Source organism: Elgaria multicarinata, chromosome 2 (genome assembly GCF_023053635.1).
Source record: "Elgaria multicarinata webbii isolate HBS135686 ecotype San Diego chromosome 2, rElgMul1.1.pri, whole genome shotgun sequence".
In the NCBI taxonomy this organism is placed as follows: Eukaryota; Metazoa; Chordata; class Lepidosauria; order Squamata; family Anguidae; genus Elgaria; species Elgaria multicarinata.
Window position 1 is genome coordinate 171,320,080 of NC_086172.1, and position 25,769 is coordinate 171,345,848.

The window sequence follows — 25,769 nt, forward strand, 5'->3', positions numbered from 1 at the left end:
GGTTTCCTTTCCGTTGATTTCCACTGTCACTATCCTTTCTGCCTGGTAGGAAGGGACTGGGTATCAGGAGAAGCAAATGCACCTGTACGACTTTCTCTGTGAATTTGATACAACTACTCAAATTCTCTGCAAGAGTTTAAAACCATTTTTTAAAGCAGCTTTCTCCCCCCGCAATTAAGAGGCTTGAAATAAAACGCCAACGCTGCTCAAGGTCACCTCTTCAACTCCTGCATTGCTCACTGCCGGGTGAGCTTCACATCTGAAGGCTGTTAAGAAAGGGAGAGGAACACAAAGGCAGCACAAGGCCTGCGGATCAATATTGTGTAGGCTTGAGCAGCCGTAAGCAAGCGCCAAGAACACACAAGTCCCAAATTTGCAGGATTAAATTAATATTTGACAACACTCCTGGAGACAGTTTTGCAGCTCTCTGGCTCTTCTGTAGGCTTTGGTTTCCCAGCAAATCTATTTGTCGGCGGTGATTTAAAACAACTTGATTAATATTACATACAGAGAATTGGCACTCCAATCAAAAATGGAGCATCAGAAACACGCACAGTAACACCCATAACAGCACACCCGTGAGACTTTCCACACTGAATACACTCGTTTCCTAACTTCTGATAGCTGCTGGACTCATCTGGAGTCACTCCAAATGACAGCCCAGATAGATGCGACGGCCAGGAGTGCCTACTATCAGCCTCGGCTGATACGCCAGCTGTGCCCCTTCTTAGAGTCAGAAGACCTAAAGACAGTAGTGCACGCGCTGGTAACCTCAAGGCTTGACTTCTGCAATGCGCTCTACATAGGGCTACCATTGTACCTAGTTCGGAAACTTCAACTAGTTCAAAATATGGCAGCCAGGTTGGTCACCGGTACACCTAGGGGTGACCACATTACACCAACATTAAAATCACGCCACTGGCTGCCAATTAGTTTCTGGGCAAAGTACAAAGTGTTGGTCATTACCTTTAAAGCCCTAAATGGTTTGGGTCCAGGTTACTTGCGGGATCGCCTTCTCCCATATAGTCCGCCCCGCACACTCAGGTCCTCTGGGGTGAACTTACTTCAGTCAGCTAAAACTAGGCTGACATCAGTTTCCCAGAGGACCTTTTCTTCTGTCGCCCCCAGATTGTGGAATGGCCTGCCAGAGGAGATTCGTAAAATTAACTCTATGTGTGATTTTAAGGCAGCTTTAAAGACTAGCCTTTTCCGGCAGGCCTATCCAGATCAATGTTAAATCATGAATTTTTAAGATGTATTGATTCCTGTTCTAATGTTGTTCCCCGTCTCGATCTAAAAGGAGAAGCGGGTAAGAAATAAATTATTATTTATTATTATTATTATTATTATTATTATTATTATTATTATTATTATTATTTCCTGCCCCTGCCCCTAATTAAAAGTGGTAAGCACACTTCGCTTTTCCATTGGCACAACCCATGCTGACCTCAAAAGGAAAAAGTATCAACCTGAAGTTGAGAATTGGCACGAGCAAGAGCGGTGTGTAGCCTTTCTTTGGCCTACCAGAACATCTCAGGAATGCCCTGGCCCCCAACAATGTTGAACCATTCCCCCTCACTCCCAGCCAGACTACAAAACCAGAATTAAGTCTGGCTTCATAGGGAAGACAAAAGGGCTGTTCACACAAAATGCTAACCCAAACTCAGTGGTTGAGTGTGGGTTGTTTTGAACCGTGGGGTGTTTGTGAACCATGGGTTGTTGTGTTGTCTGAATGTCCGCAGAGTGGCTTCTTAATAATATGGCTTATTTTCTTGAACAAGCCACTTTGAGAACCCATGGTTTGTTGTTGGGCTGTTCAGTGTGGTTAATAAGCCACACTACATGATTAACAAGCTTCACTGGCTGCGTTCAGACAACACGATAACCCACCCTGTGGAAAACGTGCTGCATTCAGACAAAACGCCAACCCATGGTTCAAAACAGCCCACATTCAACCACTGAATGTGGGTTAGCAAGTTATGTGATCAGCTCCAGACTGGGAGGCATTGAAGCGGCAGACAGAGCTATTTTGCGCCCTAGTCAGGTGAGCTGCTTTCACCCACCCACTCCCACCCCAGTATATCTGGGCACGGGAGGTCATCTCACCCACCCATCTGAAGCGAAGCTAGGACGCTGGGGTGGGGGCAGGGGGCGGCTTTGGAACGGCGCGCCCAGCTGGAAGCCGCTCTGGGAGAGCGACTTCCGGGCGCGCCGTTCCAAAGCCCCCCCCCCACCCCAGCGCTCTAGCTTTGCTTAAGCGCCCACCCAGCTGAAGCAAAGCCAGGATGCTGGAGGGGGGGGCAAGGCTTTGCTTTGGCTGGGTGGGCGCCCAGCCGAAGCAAAGCCAGGACACTGGGGCGGGCTGCCAGCTTCGGAACGGCGCACCCGGAAGCTGCCCTCTCAGAGCCACTGTGGGAGAGCGGCTTCCAGGTGCGGCGTTTGGTACCCCCTCTTACCTTGGCGCTCTAGGCGGCCGCCTGAGTGGCCTCTATGGTAGCACCGGCCCTGGTGGCAGGTAGCTGCATTCGCTGACTGACCACATTCACAATACCTGGCAATATGCATTTGCCAAGATCACATCTAATTTTGCCACTAGCCCCTCTGCTTTGCCTACTGGCAATCTGGTGCTTTAAATCAACTGAGCGGCTCACTTGGGCCAAACTGTTAATGTTAAATGCATGATTTAGCCCTGCATATTAATTTCCTATTTTGCAAACAGAAGCTGGGGAATGGGGCAAGGTATCAGGACTGCTGAACAGAAGGTGCTTTTAACCCTTTACCCCTGGGGCACAAATGGCAGTTGCCCTGCCGAAAGAAAAAACAGACTCAGAGAGGGAAGAGAGGTTTCTTGGAACTGTGTCACATGTACATATATGTGATATGTATTGTTATGTCAGATGTTTAATGTAATATGTAGAAGACGTATTTATTGACCCTAGTCGGACAAAAGTCATACCTTGTACCTTATACTTTTGGGACCAGAAAAGAAGTACTTTTAGGGGGTGCAGAGTTGGATCAACAATTGTCCCAATGAAATATCACCAACAGTGACTTTTTGTTGTAGTTGCAGTCTTAGAACACAACATGCTGCTCTTGCAGGCAGGTATACCAGTGCAATGTTTGTTTAGGATCAAGCTGCTGGTTGGAATAAAACTTCAGAATGACATAGAACGAATTCAAAAGAGGCGAATTAAATTTGCTGAGAGCCTCCAATGTGTTAAGAGCACCACTGATAAAATGCTCCTCCACTCCCAGCAACATTCAGTGGCTGAACTGGAAGTCACGCAGAGTCGGAAACGACTGAACGAATAAACAACAACAATGTTGCAAAGCTGCTCCTCTGTCTGACCAGCTTCCCCAGCTAAGCCTCAGAGCAAGCCAGTATTTGGATTTTCATTGGCCACCTTGAAACCACATGGCATTATTACAAACTGGAAAGGAAACATCATGCAATTCAATTTTATTTAATAGCCATCAATGTTCTTGGGGCCAGGGTCCCTGTCACAGGCTCTAGTCACACCATGGCACTTTCTACACCTATGGGTGTAGAGAGAGGGAGAGGGGGCGATCCCAGACTTAACTTCTTCCGGGATCGTCGCCCTCAGCCTAAACAGGCTGTGTGACATCACGGGGATTGCGCCCATCGCAACCGCCATTTTTTTTAAAGGGCCAGAGCTCCCCACCCACCCCCAAGGACCCTGGAGTCCTTCCCTCTGAGGATTCCCGCTACTCACCAGGAAGAGGGAAGAAGCCGGGATGGGTGCCCACCCCACCTGCAGTCCTCAGGATCGTCCCAGGACCGCATGTAAAACTGGGATAACTGAGGTCTGTTATCCTGGGGAAATGGAGGGATCCTCCCTCCCTGATCCCAGGATCCCCATTTGGACACACAGGGATGATCCCGGGATGATCCCTCCAAAAAATCATGGTGTAGAAAGGGCCCATGACTCGTGTGTGGGTGCAGAAACAGCCTCAATCCTTCTCCACCTGACGTATAGCAGAACTGTGCCAAATGGATCCACACCTAAAATGTGCACGGAATCTTTTAACGTACATATGCCCCCGTTTTGAAGCATTTTTGTTGGTTTGCGTATCCGGAATGTGAGCATCTGGCCATGACACCCTGTTAGCTGAATGGCAGTATTTTGCATTTTAAGTGGGTAGTTTCCTGTTGCTTTGAGGAGCCAACGCTTAAGCAGGGCTGGCTCCCAAGTTGCCAGTGGGCAAGTGGGCAGTAGCATCCACTGCTCTTCCTTCTCAACACCACGGTTACCTGGCCTGGAGCGAGAGGCAGCTGAACAAGCAGGTTGCAATGGTGAAGCCAGGCGTTCTTCTTGTCAATGAGCCCCTGCTGGGGTCTAGACCCTTGGCAGGGGCCTAGGTATGTCTACCCTTGTTGCCACAAAGTGCTTTTTCTAAAGATGCTGTTTCAGATCGAGGTGCAGCCTCACGTAATCCCCAATGGCCTCGGACATTGTCGCATATCACCCCTTTGCATCCCATTCACTAGACCTCAGATGAATACCATATGGAAGAGGAGGATAGACACCCAGATGTGCGTTGGTATTGGCAACGTAAATGGAAGGCTTCCAATGTGTACCAATCTCTCTCGTTGATTGGGGTGCTTGCATTTATTTAAGAGATTTTTGGTATTATTGTTATCGTCTTCCTCGCTCATGGCGGTTTTTCTAGATGGACATGACAGGCTTTGCCAAGAAATGCTGTCTTTTACTGATTCGGGAATTTCCTGACAATTGAGCATGTTTTAATTATGTCTGCTTTCTGGATGTTGGTGTGGATGTAGTTTGGTAGACCCAGTTTCTGAAGGTTTTCTGTATAGTTTTTTGATGTGCTGCCAGTGACTGATGTGACTAAGAAAATAATTCTGACTTTTTCCTGCTGCCATAGTTCTTTGACTTCCATGGCCAGCAGTGTATATTTTTCTCTTTTCCTCTTCCTTTACGACGGCATTTTTGTCATTCGGTATTGCTATGTCGATGAGGTATGTGTTTTTCTTTTTTGTCTATGTCTGGTCAGTTGCAAGGTTTGTTTTGTCAGTATGAATTGTTCTGTCCCAGTATATTTTATGATTTGCATTTTCCAAGACTGTTTCAAGTGATTATTATTAGTATTATTATTATCATTCCTGCCCTTTGGTATGTCTTGTTCCAAGGCAGCTAACAAATAATATTGAAGAAAGGAGAAATGATCAAGGAACAGGGCTTTTTTTAATTTTTGTGAACCGCCCAGAGAGCTCCGGCTATTGGGCAGTATAGAAATGTAATAAATAAATAAATAAATAATTTTATGGTGGCGGTGGCAGCAGCAATCCTGGGCCATGGGATGACCATATGAAAAGGAAGACAGGGCTCCTGTATCTTTAACAGTTTTATAGAAAAGGGAATTTCAGCAGATGTCATTTGTAGACATACAGCACCTGGTGAAATTCATCACAACAGTTAAAGCTGAAGGAACTTTGCCCTCTTTTGTATCTGGTCACTCTAGTATAGCTCTTGCAACTTTAACGGCACCTGCTTTAACGGTACAAATGACACCTGCTGAAATTCCCTTTTCTATGCAACTGTTAAAGACACAGGAGCCCTGTCCTCCTTTAAGCTCACCTGACCCCTTCATTGAATATCTTCCAAGGGTACAGAAAGACCTGGCTGCTCTGCAACGCTTATAGGGTTACACGTTGTTGAGGTGCTGGTAATTTCTGTTGTTGCTGGTGGATTTCTGCTGCCAAGTACTTCTGCTTGTAATTGAAGAGTTGACGTTGTTATTTCTATTGATCTGTGAGGCTATGATGCTTTGTCCTGAGCAGTTTATCTCAATGTTGCTATCTGATTCATTTATTATGTTTTATTATTGTTTTGATGCCCTGATATTTGTTTATCTGTTCCCAAGGATCTTAGCCGCTTTCGTTTCTCTTTGGAAGATGTAGCGGGATGGAAGTCTTGGAAAAATGAAATGAAATGTATTTATTTTGGTGCACACGAGGTGGCACCTCATGAGCAAGAACAGTGCTACACTCTGCTAAATTAGAATGGAGTTTTGCTAACAGGGCTACGAGGTTTTGCCTTATGACTTCTACCTCTTTTATGGGAGGAGATGGGGAACCTTTTAATTTTCTGTCTGGTGCTGCATTTCCTAGGGCGTCATCTCTGCTTGCTACTGGTACAAGAGGGCCAGAGCGGAAGTGGAGAGAACCAGAGGGTGACTCTATGTAGGGTGACTATTTGGAAAGGAGGACAGGGCTCCTGTATCTTTAACTGTTGTGATGAAGAGGGGATTTCATCAGGTGCTGCATGCCTACAAATGACACCTGCTGAAATTCCCTTTTTTATGCAACTGTTAAAGAGACAGGAACCCTGTCTTCCTTTCTATATGGTCACCCCAGAACCACCCTTCTATCTTTCTGCCCCCCCTTTTCTCTCCGCCACCCCTACTCAATCTCTCTCTTACCGTCCTTCTCTTCACTTCTACTGGGAGAGGGACAGATTGCTCTTCTCAGAGGTGTGGCTCGCAGAGGCCTTTCTGGTCTTCTTTCCGTTAACCTGTCCAATCTCGCTCCCCGCCTATTTCACCCTCCTTCTCTCCATGTAGGCCGGGGCAGGCAACTTCTTTCAACCCGAGGACTGAATTCAATTTCAGAGAAGCTCTTGGCAGCCATATTCCGGTAGTGGGCAGTGCCTAAGGGGAAAGGGGTGGGAAAGGGTGTGTGGCCAGGGAAGGGGTGTGGCCGGGCCAGGAATAGGCTGGATTGGAACCCTGGGCCTGAAGTTCCACACCCTTGCTCTAAGCCTAGGGTTGCATGTAGCCCTCAAGTTGCCTAAGCTTGTGCAGGGTGGCCCTATGACAAGGAGGACAGGGCTCCTGTATCTTTAACGGTTGTATTGAAAGGGGAATTTCAGCAGGTGTCATTTGTGAAATGCACCTGGTGAAATCCCCTCTTCATCACAACAGTTAAAGCTGCAGGAGCCCTGCCCTCTTTTGTATCTGGTCAAGAGGGTGGGGCTCCTGCAGCTTTAACTGCTGTGATGAAGAGAGCATTTCACCAGGTGCTGCGTGCATACAAATGACACTTTTTGAATTTCCCTTTTCTCTACAACTGTTAAAGATACAGGAGCACCGTTCTCCTTTCCATATGGCCACCCTAGGCATGTTTAGACAGAAAAAAGTCCTACAACTCCCAGCATGCTGGGAATTATAACTTTCTTTTTTCTGTCTAAGCATTCTTTGAGACCCATGGCAGAAATTGCTTGCTCCCTGATTTCCAATAGCAATGTATATTTTGCATTCACCATTTTAGAACTTGGTGTCTATTTAGGACAACTTTGCCTCCTCTCTCTCTCTCTCTCTCTCCTTCTACGATGCCTCTTAGAGCAGCATGACGCACACCAAAGTAGCAGGTGAAGCTTCTCCTGGCATGGAGGTTAGTTGTACTTTAATTCACGTCGTGAGACTTCAGGCCTTGACAATAATGTGATTTGAACATCTTGTTTCTAGTAAGTGAAACAAGTGGTGCAGGGCAGGTGGGCTTGGCTTTTTTGGGACGACTTTCCTAGATCTACCACACAGAGCAAGCCATTAGCACATGTCACCCATGCACCTCTGCGCTTACTTCCTGCTCTTTTGTACGATACACATCCATGTCACCAACATGCAAAATAGCTAATCACAGACATTGCAAATTCCCCAGGGATCAGGACCATGCCTGGTCTTTCATGCGGAGTTTAAATATATCAGGAACCTTCATTACACTTCCGGTGACAATAATTAATCGGCAAGGCCGGACCAATTAATTTTGGCAACGGTCGCAGGACATCCGAGTGACGCCCTCGCCCGGTACTTCAAACCTGGCTGCCTCCCTCTGCCTGTCGGCAAGGCCTGGCCACGGTGTACCAAGCAGCTCCTGGGATCATAGGAAGCTGTTTTGTTGATTTTGCTCCAAGGCCATTTCATTAATGAGCTGTTCGATGGACGACTGAATGGCCGCCTTCACGAGCGACGCGGCCGTTTCGATCAGAAGCACCTCGTGCTGCTCCGGAGTCCGGTGCTCCTGGCCGTTGGCGCCAAAGGACAACGGGAAGTTGGAGCAGGGTTTGCTGCAACCCCCTGCACCAGAATCAAGACCTCTGCTTGTTTTCTTCTTCCCTTTCTGTTTGCCGGCTTGCGGAAAAGAAAAAGGTTCACAGACAAAGCTGGGTTCCCCTTCATCCGGGTAGTCCTCAGCTTCGGTGATCATAATCACAATGCCTGCTCCAGGCATCGCAAACTTATTTTCTTTGCCTTTTACCTCCTCGTCGGAACAGACCAGTTCGCTTGAAGCCTCGTCTTCCAGTGTAGGTGGGCTGAAGTGCAGCATCACTTCGACAGAGTTACCATCCCTGGCCCCGTCCCGATCGGCCACAACGCCAGCGTCCCTCGCAAATTGTTCCAACTCAGCCTCTGTGGCAGGCGCGTTCTTGGTGTCTTCTGTTCCAAAGATCCCGTATTGGCTTTCGGCCAAGTCCTGGGGAACAAAGGGCCCTGTCTCAACTTGGAAATCGAATTTCTTGCCTTCTTCTCCTTCAGCGTTTCCATAGAGGCTGCCGTGATGCAACTGAAAGATTTGCTTCTCATCTTCTGTTTCAAGGACCTTTTCAGAGTGGATTATTTCGGATTGAGCCGCACAGTCTGTGTAGCGATTGGGATTGGGCCTCATCTCGGCTGCAAATGTATCCTCTCTGCTAGAGGCAACCACATCTTCTACATTTCTTACCGCTCCACTGTCACCCTCTTTCTCTTCAACGGCTCTGCCGGGGGGCTCTTCTGTGCTCACTGGGGCTTCCACGTCCACCATCTCTGGTTTACTGTTCCTCTGGTTATTCAAAATGCTTGCTGTCTCATTTGCTTTCTCACTGCATTCTAGCTCCTCCGTCATTTCAGGGTGGCTGGATTTCTTCCTGCTTCTGGAGAAACGCAGGCAAGGAACTTTAATGCTGGAACCGGCGCCTTCCTTAGGAAAACGCAGCACGGCAACATCTTCCACGTTCGTCTCCAGCTGTACACGGGACCCAAACTGAGTTTGCTTCTTCAGAGCAGATTTGGGCCGTCTTCTCGACGTCACAAAGCGTTTGAATGCCAGCCAGGTCCCTCCTGATGTCCATAGCAGATCTGAAACTTCTACCTTGCTGCATCCAGTGTTGGGCTGCTGGTTCATAGGCTTTAAGGTAAGTGAATCAGATTCACAGTCCTCATCTTTCTCCATTACCTTTTCTCGACACTTCTTCCTTTTCTTAAAGCAGAACACGGAGGCCTTTTTAGCCGGACTCTCATTTTCAGTGATGGGTTTGTCTGCATTTGGAGCTTCGAATTGTTGCACGCTCTCCATTTGAATTCCTTTAGCTGTACCCTCCATATTTTGGGGTGTGTGCTCTATTTTTTGAAAATTAAACTCTGTTCTTTTGCTAATGTTTCAGATGAGAGACAGCTTTAAGGCAGATCTGCACCACAAACATATTACTTTTAGACCAGTTTAACTGTCATGGCTTCCCCCAGTGAACCCTGGGAATTGTAGTTTGGGAAAGTTGCTGACAGAGATCCTTAAAAACCACAGCGCCCAGCGTACTTGGGGAGAGGAAAACCTTGTTAAAACAGTTTACATTTGTAGTGTTATGTTATTATCACATTCCATTCCTTGAAATGACCTCAGGATGGTGGAAAGACAATGTCAATTTCTTACAAAAACATTTTCTGATGGATGGCTTTGTCTTAAGACAGTGTTCTCTTTCTTTTACAGTTAAAATACAACTCACCAACAGTTAGATTTTTAACAGCAGGGTGTTTTCCATATATCTTATTTGAAGGAGTTCAGCCTGACTTCTGGAAGCATCAGTTTTAATTGTCCCTTGGTGTGATGGCGTTACACTTTCATCAGAAGCCTGGAACATTAATTGTTTTAAATAGATTTCAAATCAACACAGAACACTGACGCTGTTCCATTAATGACACCCCCAGGAGACAACATCCCCTGGCAAATAGATGTATGGTTTTCCCAATCAAGAATTAGCTGCACAAGAAGACACGTCAAGAGGCTTCCTTTGTCGACTGGTACAAGCAGAAACTTCCCCGTGACTTTTCACAGTTTTGTTTTGTATTGCCTTTCAGCCATTTTCCAATTAGTGTGCCTTCCGTTATAAAACACGACAACTTTCTTCAATGATATAATTGCTCAGGGGACATCTGCAGGAGGGAGAAAAAGGAAAGAAAAAGAATAGCAACATGCTAAATCTGCCCACACAATTGATCTTCCAAAGCATTAAACGGCCTTGTAAAAAAGAAGAGTGTTTTATTTTATATATAACCACCTTTTTGGTGGGATACAGTACTGAGTCTGATTGTGGAAGAGCCAGGTTGACAACCCAACTTCTCAAGTTACACACTAACCACGACAAAGGTACTAAAGCACATGGAACTTGCATAGAGATTGTAACATGTGAAGATCTAGCATGTGAAGATCTAGAGCCATTGTGGTGTAGTGGCTAGAGTGTTGGACTGGGTGTCAGGAGATCCAGGTTCTAGTCCCCACTCGGCCATGGAAACCCACTGGGTGACTTTGGGCCAGTCACAGACTCTCAGCCCAGCCTACCTCACAGGGTTGTTATTGCCAGGATAAAATGGAGAGGACGAGGAGGATTATGTAGGCCGCCTTGGGTCCCTTGGAGGAAAAAAGGCGGGATATAAATGCAACAACAACATTTAAACACACGGGATAATAAAGTTGATTGAGGCTTTCCTGTGCATGTAAATGCAGGAAAACTGCTTACAGAATTGTTAGCACTTTATGGTCTACACCAGGGTGCACAACCTTTTTAGCCCTGAGGGCTGCATTGGGCGGCTCCGGGGAGCTGCACGTTCACACACAAGCCTGGGGTTTCTCTTGCTGGCACTAGCAAGGGAAACCCTTTCTTATCTCCAAACTCTTATCTTACATCTCATCTTTCAACGAAGGTTGGAGATATGGGATTTCCTTGCTAGTGTTAGTGTGGGAAACCCAAGGCAGTGCCACCATTTTTTTCAGCAGGGGCAAATGCAGGGAAGGAGGCTCACAGTCTGCCAGAAATGGCTGGGTTGGCTGCATGCGGGTCACAGGCATGCAGCCAACCCTGTTTGCACCCCTAAACAACACTGCTCCCTTTTCTTTTTAGTTGGAGATGCAGAAATTGAATGTGGGACCTTCTATTCGACGCATAGGGAATTTCCACACTGCCAGTCCTGTGCGGTAGCACTAAATCAGACATGTGGAAACGGGTCCTTAATGAAACAGGCACAAAGTAGCACACAATAGTCTAGGGAGTCGATGTTCTCCCTCTCCCATAATACAAGAACCCAAAGAGCTCATCCCATGAAGCTGATTGGTTGAAGATTCTGGACAGATCAAAGGAAGGACTTCTTCACTCAGGGCATAGCTAAACCATGGAATTTGCTACTTCAAGATGTAGTGATGGCCACCAATTTGGATGGCTTTAAAATGGGGTTAGACACATTCCTGGAGAAGGCTATCAGTGGCTACTAGTCCCGGTGTCAATGTACTACCTCCAATATCAGAGGCAGTATACCTATGTACACCAGTTACTGGGGAACATGGCCGGGAGGGTGCTGTTGCACTGTGTCTTGCTTGTGAGATTCCTGTGGGCAGCTGGTTGGCCACCATGTGAACAGAATGCTGGTCTAGATGGACCCTTGGTCTGATTCAGCAGGGCTCTTCTACGTTCGTATGTTCTTACTTCTGCAAGGAGATTCATTGCGCACCACGTCATGTGCAAAGTGCCTTTCGAGTGCAGTTGTGGACACACCATGGTCAAGAAGGGTCAAACGTTTCATTGGGCACATAGGCAAGACCTGTTTACAACAAAACACTGGGTAGGATCAGGACTACGTCATGCTTACAGTAGACCCATTGAAATTGATGGGGCTTGAGTTAGCCATAACTGACTTGCCCCATTGGGTTCAATGGCTCAATTCTAAGCATGACTAAAGCGAGATCCCACCCAATATTTAGACACACTCTTTAAAGCAGAAAGTGCTATATGTTACAGAAAACAAAACAAACTGTATAAGGGATGCTTTTTATAGGCTTGCTTTGCCGTTCCATAGCAACTGCAGCGTGAATCATTAAGCAGCCACATGCAAAAACACCCATTCAGTACATCTTTAGGCGATAACTTTGCAAGAAGCCCTTCAGAGAGAGATGCCGTTTCAAGACTTCAATGGCAGGAGCGGGGCGGGGGAGTTAGAAGAGCTGCGGCTCAGTTGTAGAGCATACGTCCTTCTTGCCAAAGGTCCCAGGTTCAATTCCTGGTGACTCCAAGTAAGACTGGGTATGCCTGAAACCTTGGAGAGCTACCGCTAGGCAGCAGACAGACCATGCAGACAGACTCAGCATGAAGTCCCTTCTTAGCACATGTCGGCACAGGGCCAAGATTTACAGGAAAATTCAAAGATGGCTTAATCACAAAACAGCCGTGTACTTTAAGAGCGTTGGTTGCTTTTAAAAATATTTCAAGATCATGAAATATCACCACCACCGCTCACTTCTTAATGGGGTTTATGTCTCAAATAGCGGTATATATAGAAGACATTTTAATAGCCATCTAATGATCTGCTAATTGAAAGATCTCTGCCCAGGACCAAGGAGAATTGCTACCAGTCCAAATACACAGTACTGGGCTAGATGATGTGACGTGGTATAACTCGGCTTTGTATGAAACCAGGAAAACAGCTGCCCCCATTTAAGAGCATTTTTACATGAGCCTTTTTAGTTTTGTTGCGGAATTGAGATCCAAGCACTACATGAGGACCATTTCAAGGTGCTGGTAATGACGTTTAAAGCCCTCAACGGCTTGGGACCTCGATACTCGAGAGAGCGCCTCTCCTTATATATGCCTGCCCGAGACCTTAGATCTGTTAGAGGAGCCCTTCTCCGCATCCCACCCATGCAACATATACGTTATGATGGGACAAGGGAGAGGGCCTTCTCTGTGGTGGCACCCTGACTGTGGAATGCCCTCCCCTTGGAGGCCCGATTGGCGCCAACATTGATTGCATTTCGACGCCAAGTAAAAACATGGCTTTTTAACAAAGCCTTTGATGGTTAAACTCACTGGCACATTGTTTTAACTGCATCTATTGCTTTTAAATTATATATTGTTTTAACTTGGATTATGGTTTAATTTGTCTTTAACTGTATATTTATTGTTTTATACTGTATGTTTTTATCTGTACGCCGCCCTGAGATCTTAGTGATATAGGGCGGGATATAAATATTTTAAATAAATTAAATAATAAATAAATTTCCTTTCCTGCTTTTCCACTACATAACCTCTAGGTGGCACTTTGGTATGGCAGAATAACGCAAATACACAAGTGAAAAAGAGCCAGCCGCGCAAAAAAGGGCAACTAAAATGATTAAGGGGCTGGAGCATCTCCCTTATGAGGGAAGGTTACAACAGCTGGAATAGATTAGCTTAGAACAATTCAGGACAGATCAAAGGAAGGACTTCTTCACACAGCACAGAGTTAAATTATGGAATTCACAACCACAAGATGTAGTGATGGCCACCAATCTGGATGGCTTTAAAAGGGGGTTGGATAAATTCCTGGAGGAGAAGGCTACTAGTCCTTTTGGTTATGTGCTACCTTCAGTATCCAAGGTAGTAAGACTGTGCACACCAGTTGCAGGGGAACATGGGTGGGAGGGTGCTGTTGCACCATGTCCTACCTTGTTGGTCCCTGGCCAATGGCTGGTTGGCCACTGTGTGAGCAGAGTGCTGGACTAGATGGACCCTTGGTCTGATCCAGCAGGGCTCTCCTTATGTTCTTAAAAAGCATTTTCTTTCCATTTTATAATGAAATACCCCATTTTCTCTGCTCTAAAACAAAACTCAGTGAAAGTGCTCTTTAGACATGAAAGCAAAACTTGAGGAACACAACATCATCTAAAGAACTCGTAAACCACAAAGGCTTACTGGAGGTAGCACATAACCATCAGGGCTAGTAGTCATTGATAGCCTTCTCCTCCAGCAATTTATCCAACCCCCTTTTAAAGCCATCCAAATTGGTGGCCATCACCATAGTCTGTGGTCGAAAGCCAAAGTATACATCACAAGCTGGTCGAAAAACACTGGATTCAGGAAAGCGTCAAAGAGATGTCGTCCAAGGTCAGAAGAATGTGGATAGGGACACATTTTTCTCCCTCTCCCATAATGCTAGAACCCAATGGGGTCATCCCATGAAGCTGATTGGTGGGAGATCCAGGACAGATCAAAGGAAGGACTTCTTCACACAGCACAGAGTTAAACTATGGAATTCACAACTGTCCTGAATCTCCTACCAATCAGCTTTTTTGTGAACCGCCCAGAGAGCTTTGGCTATTGGGCGGCATAAAAATGTAATACATAAATAAATAAATAAATAAATATGGGATGACCCCATTGGGTTCTAGCATTATGGGAGAGGGAGAAAAATGTCTCCCTATTGACATTCTCCTGACCTTGGACCTGACCCTGACATCTCTTTGACGCTTTCCTCAATCCAGTGTTTTCCAATCCAGCTTGTGACGTATACTTTGGCTTTCGACCACAGACTGTTTGTTGACGTTTCCCTCCTGCTTATCGTGTTTTAACGCTGGTGATTTGCGACACTGTACTTGCCTTGTTCCAGAGATAGCGAGGCAAGGAAGTCCCTGACTTTTTTTCTCCACAACTTCACCAGAAAGGCCCAAGGTATGTGTGTGGTGGCTGCTTCACCGTATAATCGATGCAGCGCCAATGTGTGCCCACTCCAGGGCTTTCCATGGGTTTAGACAGCCTCCTAGTGTGCATGCATTTTATCAGGGATGGGGAACTTTCAGCCCATGACCTTAATCCAGCCCACCAGGCCTTTGAACCCAGCCAGGACTCCTGCAGAGAGGCAACCACAGCACAGACCTGCCACGGAATTAAGACATATACCAGTTCCCTCTTAAACGCACTGAAACGATCCGTGGATTGTGAAAAGTGGCAGTGGCAGCAACAGGCAAGCACAGACATATGTTTGCTGAGGTTGCCATTCGACTAAAAAAATCTTAAATCAGTAACTGTGTGATGTTTAATCCATTTGACAGCATATGATGGGGCATTTATTTAAGTTGCTTTTATCAGGCCCAGTATTTTATCAGGCCCAGTAGTTTTATATGTTTTAATCAATTATATGTACGTATTTTATGGTGTTTTGGATTTGTGTTGCACCTTGTCTCGATCCAGAGGGAGAGGCGGGTAACAAATAAAATTATTATTATTATTATTATTATTATTATTATTATTATTATTATTATTTAGTTGTTTAAATTGTTTCATATTTTGCATGTTGATGTTTTTATATTATTTTTGTAAAATCTTGTATTTGTGGATTGCAAATTTTGTGAACTGCTCAGAGAGCTATGGCTACTGGGTGGTATAGAAAATAAATACATAAATAATATTAATAATCTCATTGACTGATTGATTAGATCAGCACACGAATAAACCATCATTTTGAAAAAATATTCTTTCCTTTTTTTAAAAAGATGATTTTCATATGTGCCATATCCAGCCCCTGTGTGGGAGAGAGAAGAGGAAGCATCTCCTGTAAGATGGTAGCTGCCAGTCACAACACAGGGTTTTGTTTATAAATTAAATTTATTTATTTATTATTTATTACATTTCTATACCGCCCAATAGCCGGAGCTCTCTGTGCGGTTCATATTATTATATATGGCGTCTGGCTGATCAATTAAAACATTATTATATATGGTGCCTGACTCATCAGGAGAACATTTTAAATCAATAAATCTAACCAACAGTGAGCTAAACATTGCAAATTGTAAGCTGTATTGTCTGCCTGTGTACCTCTCTTTGCATGTAGAAAATGTTACATGGGGGCTTCTCCAACCTGGTGCACCTCCAGATGTGTTGGACTGCAGCTCCCATCATTCCCGGAGTTACAGTCCCACACATCTGGAGGGCGCCAGCTTGGGGAAGGCTGGCATATAGTGGGATTTGCAATCCTTATACTGCCTGCAATAGGATATGCATCTATGCAGCCCACACATCGTAAAACAGATCGCACACAGCCACTGTTACTTCCAAGCACAAATCCTGACTCCCAACGACGCGACGCAGGAAGCACCTCCAACAGCACCTGTTCTTTCAAGCGTAGGGGAACAAAGGATTGCAGGCACATCTGGATTTACACTGAACGCTTGCCTGCCTGCCTGCCTGGGACATCCACCCAATCCACCCCTTCCAAGAACCACTGCGCAAGCGGCCCCTCTAGCTCCCATTTTACAGACTGGGCACTGAGGCTGGAACATAGCGCTTTGGGGTGGAGGCTGCCTCGGGAAGCGCATGGTTGAGCGTGAGGATTTGCTGGTGGCCAAGGAGGGCCGGCAGTTAGCCAGCCCCCCACAATCCCACCCCCTGGGTCCTCCGCAGTTGCTTAACGAAAATGGGTTCCCCCCAAAAAACCCTTTTCTACACCTCCTCCTGTTCATACATTCAGAGTGGTCTCTTCCTTCCTTCACCTTACGGGCAAAGACTCCATGGACTTCAGCAATAATTGTAGAGAGCATGGCGAACCAGTGCTCTCTCTGTGTGTGCGAGATTCTTCCAGATTAATGACCATGGAGCTTCTGTATGTAACACAGACACACACGAGGGCAGAGGGCACCTGTTCTTACACTGCTTGTGTTGGTTATATCCATGTACAGCTCTGGCTATTGGGCGGTATAGAAATGTAATAAATAAATAAATAAATACAGCAGGGGTTAGCGCCAACCACACGCGTGTTACAAAGACCACTCTCTGCCGCACTTCGCCAGTGTCCGTTTTCTACCAAACACACACACACACACAGTGGAGGCTGGTGACTCCGATTTCGGCGGGGCTATGAATCCACTCTGGGTTTTAGTCAGAACCCGCCAGAACACTCAAAGAGCTATCGAAGGTGCTGAACCTATTTTGAGGGTGCCTCAGCCCCTCGGATAGCTCCTTTAGAGTTCTGGCTGGTTTTGAGTAAAACCCAAAATGGATTCACAGCCCCACCGGAATCGGAGCCACCATCCTCCTCTGGACACACACACACACACACAATGCACGCCTTCCTGGCCCCCCAACACCGCGCCCCCCGCGCCCCCTCCCCGCACTCCCCTGTTTTCTTCCTCCCCCCGCCCTCCCGGCTCGGGCACCCGGGACCCTTCCTCTCCTCCCCAGGCGACGCGGCCGCGCTTTGGCACCGGTGCCCGAGCGCTCCGCGCCTCTGCTGCAGCTCCCGCTCCGCTTGGCTCTCCGCGAAAGCAGCGGGCAGAGCGGGATGCCCCGCACCCGCCGGCCCCGGACAACGTCTCCGCCCGCTTCCCCGGGGGCCCCCTCCGGCCCCGCGCTCACCTTGCGCCCCAGCCGCTCTCGGCACGCAGCAGGAGCAGCCGCGGCAGCCGCGCCCCCCGCCTCGCCCGCGCTGGCGTCCTGGCGGCGGCTCTTGCGCTCTGCCTGGCGCGGCGGCAGCAGCGACGGCAGCGCGGAGATCCGCCCACTTGACTACCGGAGAGGGCGGGAGGGAGAGAAGGAGGGAGGGAAGGAGGGAGAGAGGGAGCCGCCGCCGTCCTCCTCCTCCTCCTCCTCCTCCTGCTGCTCCTCCTCCTCCTCCTCGCGCGCTCTGGCTCCTGGGGCCGAAGGGAGCCCACGGAGGTCCCCCCTACTAGGCCAATGCGCAGCGCCCCACACCATACGCGACTCCAACCCCGCGCCTTTGGGGCACGGATTCGGAGTAAGGACCACGGCGGGGGAGCATCTTCGCCCTCTGGGGGAAGTGGATCCAGCGGTGTAGTGGAGTCGAGGTTCCCAGGGCGCACGGTCAGCAGGTTTCCCCCCCCCTCTCTATGAGCAGGGACGCTGACGTCATCTGCCACCCCCGCCGCCCCTTTCAAAATGTTATGTTCCGTCTGAATGGGCAAGATCCAGTATCTTGTTTAAAAAATTTTTTATTGTGAATATCAACAAACAAAACAAATACATCGTGAAAAACGGGGAATAAAAACACCATACCGGTAGATCATTTCCATCGTAAAAACTGAAGGAGAAAAAAAAAAAAAAAGGAGAGAGTTATACAAAGGTTTCAAGAAAAGCAGACCAAATGTTCGTATAGTTATCCTCTTGCAAATTGCGTCTATATAACACTCGTTCAAAAGTTGATAATGTTATTAGGTCCGCGATCCAGCAGCTTTATACAAGACCTCGGTATAGAGGGAAATTGCTACACTACTGCTTTAAAGCGCTTTATAACAGTTATAAAGCGCTTTAACTGCTTTAAAGCGCTATAAAACTGTTATAAAGCGCTTTAAAGCAATAGTGTAGATCCGGTTTGTTGAGATGGATCAACCCAACTGCTTGCAAATTTGGACTCTGCTTGGCAGAGAAGTGCCTGCACTTCAGAACTTACCTCTACACCTCTTGGTGAATGTTATATTCCACCCTTTTCCCTCTTGCAAGAAACAACCCTGTGCGGTAGGCTGGGCTGGGCTGGGAGTCTGTGACTGGCCAGTGGGCGATCATCCAGTGGGTTTCCATGGCCAAGTGGGGACTAGAACCCGGATCTCCCGAATCCCAGTCCAACACTCTAACCACTACACCACACTGTCTCTCATGTGTGTGATAGAGCCGACCGTCCATGAAACAGGAAAGTGACTGCTTCGTTAATAATTAAAATAATAAGAATGCTGCAAGTCCATAGAATGTTTTCTATGTGTGTCAATATGAAATGCATGCAGCAAGCCTCTCTCCTTGAAGTTAGGGAGTTGGTTCACACATGCACGTGCAACACCTGTTTCTTCAAGAGATTTTTCTGCCTGAGGTGAAGAAGTAGATCCCCCCCCCGCCCCCCGGCTCCCATAACCAAATCCACCTACAGAAGCCAACGTTTATCAGTGGAGGCTGGTGGTTCCGATGTCAGTGGGGTAGTGAATCCGTTCCGGGTTTCAGTCTGAACCTTGGATAGCTCCTTTAGAATTCTGACTGGTTCTGATTGAAACCTGGAGCGGATTCACCACCCCACTGACATCGGAGCCACCAACCTCCACTGGTTACGGGCTTCCTTACAGTAGGTTGAAGCATCCTTTCAGCATCCACCACCTTACCTGGGGGGAATCGGCTAACTTAACTGTCGCACATTCAGCTCCGCCCTCCAACGGAGGAGACAATAGCTGGGGGAGGGGCTTCCACTAGTGCCTCTCCAGTAGCACCCAGCACCAGCTGCCTGAAGCCAGCTCTCTGCCTAACGCTGGGGCCGGTCATGTCTTTTCTCTGCCGTTGTTGATTGGCAGCTGCCTTGTCTGTTATGCCATCATCAAGGCCGGTATTGTCTATGGTAGTGCAGCTGGGGGTTCAACTTCGGAGCCCGCCCACTGTGTGTTCGTGTGCACCCTAATCACTGTCCTGGGTGTGCCTTGTCTATGGAAAGCAATGCCAGCTGCGCCCCTTCTTAGAGTCAGAAGACCTAAAGACAGTAGTGCACGCGCTGGTAACCTCAAGGCTTGACTTCTGCAATGCGCTCTACATAGGGCTACCATTGTACCTAGTTCGGAAACTTCAACTAGTTCAAAATATGGCAGCCAGGTTGGTCACCAGTACATCTAGGGGTGAGCATATTACCCCAACATTAAAATCACTCCACTGGCTGCCAATTAGTTTCAGGGCAAAGTACAAAGTGTTGGTCATTACCTTTAAAGCCCTAAATGGTTTGGGTCCAGGTTACCTGCGGGATCGCCTTCTCCCATACAGTCTGCCTCGCACACTCAGGTCCTCTGGGGTGAACTTACTTCAGTCAGCTAAAACTAGGCTGACATCAGTTTCCCAGAGGACCTTTCCTGCTGTCTCCCCCAGATTGTGGAATGGCCTGCCGGAGGAGATTCTTAAAATTAACTCTCTGTGTGATTTTAAGGCAGCTTTAAAGACTAGCCTTTTCCGGCAGGCCTATCCAGATCAATGTAAAATCAAGAATTTTTAAGGTGTATTGATTCCTGTTCTAATGTTGTTCCCCGCCTCGATCCAAAGGGAGAGGCGGGTAAGAAATAAATAAATATATTATTATTATTATTATAGCAGCAACTCATGCAGAGAAGCAACGGGCACCCTCCTGGAAGCAGGCAAACGTGTCGCATTCCAGGTGCTGACGGTCTGCAATGCTCATCAGCCCTGCCAGCCAAGCCTCACTCTAGATCATATAAGGGATGATCCAACCACATCTGGAGAGACACATGTTCTCCAAAACTTGCCCTACGAGCTGCTGCAATCCTTGCATTGTGTGTCTGTGTGTGTGTGTGTTACTGGATCATTCAGATCGCATCTGATTCAGAAAGAATGGCCAGCCCCCAGGGAGCAGAGGCTGTTTGGAAGCAGGCACGATAAATCATGCGGCCACACACCGCACGGCTGCCTTGGCCGCTGGGGGACGGCTGCGTCCATGATTTATTCCCCATGGCACATGAGCCCTCCTTTTGTGGTTCAGCACATGGCAAGAGGAATTACTGCCTTGAGACAGCATCAAAGCAGCTGGCAGCCGGCCCTTGCCAACCCCACAGGCACCAGTAATCCTTGTTTGAACAGTTGTGCGTGTGTGTGTGTGTGTGTGTGTGTGTGTGTGTGTGTGAGAGAGAGAGAGAGAGAGAGAGAGAGAGAGAGGTGTAAAGTGGCACAGCAGCAAAGCAACACAGAGGCTCTGGATCTATTATGGATGCAGTCAATCTTACTAAAAAAACCAACCAACCTAGACCAGCCTGTTGCAAGACATTTTAACTCACTTGCCCGTAGTCTTTCAGACTTCTACTTGCTTCCAATTGAACAAACAAAAGGCATTATGTGTTTGACAGAAAGGAAAACTTCTCGATCTACAGTCTCACGAGTCTTAGTCCATATGGCTTTAACCTGGAGGACAATTTATAAGCTTTATGCCACTCACACCTCTGATTTCCCCCCCTTCCTTAGGAATTTCCATCTACCACCATTCCAAACTGCTAATCTTGTTATCCATTTAACATCACAGCTACTGATGAAGCTAGAAGCTGAAACGTTTAACATTAAATCAGCCTTCCTCAACCTGGGGCGCTCCAGATGTGTTGGACTACAACTCCCAGAATGCCCCAGCCAGCTGGGGCATTCTGGGAGATGCAGTCCAACACATCTGGAGTGCCCCAGGCTGAGGAAGGCTGCATTAAATATATTTTTAAATAACTCTGCTGTTAGTATATCCATTTTTCACACACACACACACACACACACGGTTCCAAGGGAACATGCAATATTTCAAGCTCTCAAGCTCTTTACACTTACAACAATCAAAGAATTGTTACATGGATTTTTTGACTCCCTGACAGCTAGCTACAGATAGTCAGCCTTTCGCCTACACAAGTCTGCCTCTCTTATGAAAGCAGCTTTAGAAACTTTTCTGTTACATTGTCATAGCTGCAGAACTTGACGTGTCCATTCGGACGGGGCTTCTGTTTCTTTAACAGTTGCATAGAAAAGGGAATTTCAGGCAGGTGTCATTTGTATGCATGCCGCACCTGGTGAAATTCCCTCTTCATCACAACAGATGCCTGGTGGATTTAGGTTTGGAAGATTGCCTTATCTGAAAAATTAACATACAAGTTACAATTGGCAAAAGGAAGTAGGGAACATGATACATTCACTATGGATTGGTATCAATTTATTATGTATGTTGGTAACACTCAATTTCATGACACTCTGCCCGTAGCATATCACTCTCTCTGGTTCATTTGAATAATGTATTTTGTATTTTTCTGCCTTGATTTATTACAATTACTGAATGCTTGGACTATTGCATGTAAAGGGGGAGGAGGGGGGGAATAGAGTGTTAATTTTCAAAAAATTCAAAAGAGAATAAAACTTGAAAAACAACCAACAGTTAAAGATGCAGGAGCCCTGCCCTCTAGCTATACTAGTGACTAGATACAAATGACACCTGCTGAAATCCCCTTTTCTCTACAACTGTTAAAGATGCAAGAGCCCTGCCCTCTAGCTATAGTAGAGTGACTAGATACAAATGACACCTGCTGAAATTCCCTTTTCTCTCCAACTGTTAAAGATGCAGGAACCCTGCCCTCTAGCTATATTAGAGTGACTAGATAGAAGTGACACCTGCTGAAATTCCCTTTTCTCTCCAGCTGTTACAGATGCAGGAGCCCTGCCCTCTAGCTATATTAGAGTGACTAGATACAAATGACACCTGCTGAAATTCCCTTTTCTCTCCAACTGTTAAAGATGCAGGAGCCCTGCCCTCTAGCTATATTAGAGTGACTAGATAGAAGTGACACCTGCTGAAATTCCCTTTTCTCTACAACTGTTAAAGATGCAGGAGCCCTGCCCTCTAGCTATATTAGAGTGACTAGATAGAAATGACACCTGCTGAAATTCCCTTCTCTCTACAACTGTTAAAGATGCAGGAGCCCTGCCCTCTAGCTATAGTAGAGTGACTAGATAGAAATGACACCTGCTGAAATTCCCTTTTCTCTACAACTGTTAGAGATACAGGAGCCCTGTCCTCCTTTCCATAGGGCCACCCTAATTAAATAGGCAGCAAACTTGGTTGCACACGTGACACGGAGCTCTAGAAGCCAACCCAGGCTCTCCACGTAAACTTCTGGAAGACACGTGCATCCAAACCTGCGTGCACATCCCATTCACACACTATCTTTGATGTACCTCTCTTTTATTGTATGCCTCATATGTGTGAAGAAGCTGGCCTGATTCTGAAAGCTGACCCGTGGCTGGCACTTAACACATGCCATTGCATGGGTGCTGATCTACGTGGCAGCATAATCTACCTCGTGGGATGGGGGTAATATGAAATAACCCCGAGTATTGTTATTTCTATAGCACCATCAACATGCAGAGCGCTTTACAGAGCAACAAACCCAAAATTAGATCTCCAACATGGCAGCAAGCCACGACAGTACAGCACAAGGAGCTTTGCCATCTACAATTTGGCACAGCTAGAGGCGACAGAGGGAATGGAGGACGACAGGAGAGAGGAGAAATGGGAGAAGGTGCATTCAATCCAGTTGCATTTAGAACACTGGGAGCTGTCTTATGCCAGGCCGATCTGTTTCTCCATCTAAGACAGTACTCCCTGCTCTGACTGGCAGTAGCTTTACAAGGTCCCATCACCTACTACTTGATCATTTTAGTTGGGGATGGCAGGGATTGAACCTGCTGCCTTCTGCATGCAAAGCAGGTGCTCTCCCACAGAGTTAAAGGCTTGTCAGAGACCATTTCCCATGACAACCAAATCCAGAGATTTGTGGTTATAATGGCTTCTCACAACGTGCTTTCATATCCTGATTTGTTAAACCACAGTTCCCTAGTTGGAACATCATGGGAAACCGTGGTTTTACAACCCAGAAGCTCCCAAGTTGGGAGCACGAGAGGGAGGGAGGGAGCAAATGGGCGCTTGGTTCATTCTTGGGCTGACAAACCATGGCTTACTGGCTAAAGAACATGACATCTGGACTTGGTTTATGAGTCTTAACTCAAACATACCATCTGCTACCACTGCAATTGAGCTACGATCCCTCCTCAAAGACAATGACAAACCATGATTTCCCGGCCCAAAATTAGGATGTCTGAACCAGGCTTATGAGTCTTGGCTCAAAGCATACAATTGGTATGGGGAAAGGAGTTAGCTATGGCCCCCTCCTCAAAAAAATAATAATACTTGGGCTAAGTTTCACAAGGGGACGAGGACTACAGGGTTCAGCAAATGGCTTCATTGAGAACATGTGCTTTCAGGAGAGACCTGAAAGAGAGCGAAAAGCAGTACAGTACACCAGCCTGATCTCTTTGAAAAAAATTGGCTATTGATGCAGTGAAGATACTTCAGCCATTCATACATCAAAATCCAGTTGACTATTTCATAGAATATAATAGAATAGCTCAATGCACGAATCCACCTTAAAGCATCCCTAACAGATGGCTGTCCAGCTGCCTCTTGAAGGCCTCTAGGACTTTGATTTTCCTTCTAAATATTAAACACCCTCCCAGAGATAAGGGACTAATTTGAACCCAGCTGTGCTGATGCATTGCAGTTTCAACATTCGTGGAAATAAAACACACACACACACACATACACACCATCTGGTCAGTAACCAGGAGTTCTGCCCCAAACAGTTCTGGGACTTAGCATAAAAAATCAGTTCCTCTGCATCAGGGGTGGGCAGCCTGTAGAATTATAGAACAGCAGAGTTGGAAGGGGCCTACAAGCCCATCGAGTCCAACTCCCTGCTCAATGCAGATGTTGGATTGCAAATCCCATCTTCCCCTCACTACGGGCCATGCTGGCTGGAGCTGATGGGACTTGCAGTCCTACATCTGGAGTGCCATACATTGCCCACCTCGCTCAACATTAATCACAAGTACATACATTAAACACCCGAGAGCTTTTCAAGGATGTAGCAGTTTACTTGTGCTAATTACACGTCTGGAAGCCCTTATGTTTTCACACTAGGAATTGAAAGGAGTAAGAGATTTGTGTGACAACCTTAGTCAAAACAGGTTTTGGGTCTTGTTTGACGATTTGGAGAGGAATTTTAAACTATATATCTTGGTTTTGAACATCAAAGAGCTATTTAAAAACAGTGGAGGTTGGTGATTCTGATATCAGTGGGACAGTGAATCTGCTCTGGCTTTCAATCAGAACTCTATCCAAGGTGCAAAGTACCTTGGATAGCACCTTTATAATTCTGATTCACCACCTCACTGACATTGGAGCCACCAGCCTCCACTATTTAAAAGGCATAACAGGAGACAGTTTTCCATTTTCTAGGTTTCATGTGCAATCTCCCGTCTCCCCATAGATCAGCGGTTCTCAACCTGTGGGTTGGGACCCCTTTGGGGGTCGAATGACCCTTTCACAGGGGTCGCCTAAGACCATCGGAAAACACATATTTCCGATGGTCTTAGGAAACTGTATTGACTGAACTATGTCATGTATCATCTATTATTATTATTATTATTATTATTATTATTTATTTATATAGCACCATCAATGTACATGGTGCTGTACAGAGTAAAACAGTAAATAGCAAGACCCTGCCGCATAGGCTTACATTCTAATAAAATCCTAGTAAAACAATAAGGAGGGGAAGAGAATGCAAACAGGCACAGGGTAGGGTAAACAGGCACTGGGTAGGGTAAAATTTTCCCTGGAACCTCCGAAACCCCCTTGAACTGTCTAGTGACCTTCTCTCCCACCCCCACCCCCGGGAAGTGGCAGATCCACCCATTCAGAACCACGATCCGTTGGGTCATTCAGTAATGTGGAGCGAGGAATGGGACATCCCTTCCTTGGAGATCCTGGGGGGTGGGGAAGGATTTGTAAGGTCTCTGCCCCATGGAGCTTCCAGAGGGAAATTCCCTCTCACCTGCTCCTCCTATTGGGAGCAGCTGCCCCTCGGGCTCTCTGGACCGGTCCTTCCCCGGAGCTCCCCATCCTGGGCGGTGTGGGGTCCTGGGGTATTGTATTATTAAAGCTATTGTTATGTATTATTTTCATTAGCAAACCATCCCATGACAATGGATCGTGTAGAGAAGAACGAAAATAATTTTATGGTTGGGGGTCACCACAACATGAGGAACTGTATTAAAGGGTCGCGGCATTAGGAAGGTTGAGAACCACTGCCATAGATGAAAAGAGGTGCC

The 25,769-nt window shown here is 46.8% G+C and overlaps 1 protein-coding gene across 1 annotated transcript; it reads right to left on the reverse strand.

The window, feature by feature from the left end:
• Positions 1-7,631: 7,631 nt before the first annotated feature.
• AKAP5 (A-kinase anchoring protein 5) lies at positions 7,632-9,670 on the reverse strand. Its single transcript, XM_063147666.1, has one exon. It carries the CDS (start codon positions 9,401-9,403, stop codon positions 7,922-7,924), a length of 1,482 nt encoding a protein of 493 aa, XP_063003736.1. The 5' UTR covers positions 9,404-9,670; the 3' UTR covers positions 7,632-7,921.
• Between the last annotated feature and the right edge of the window lie 16,099 nt (positions 9,671-25,769).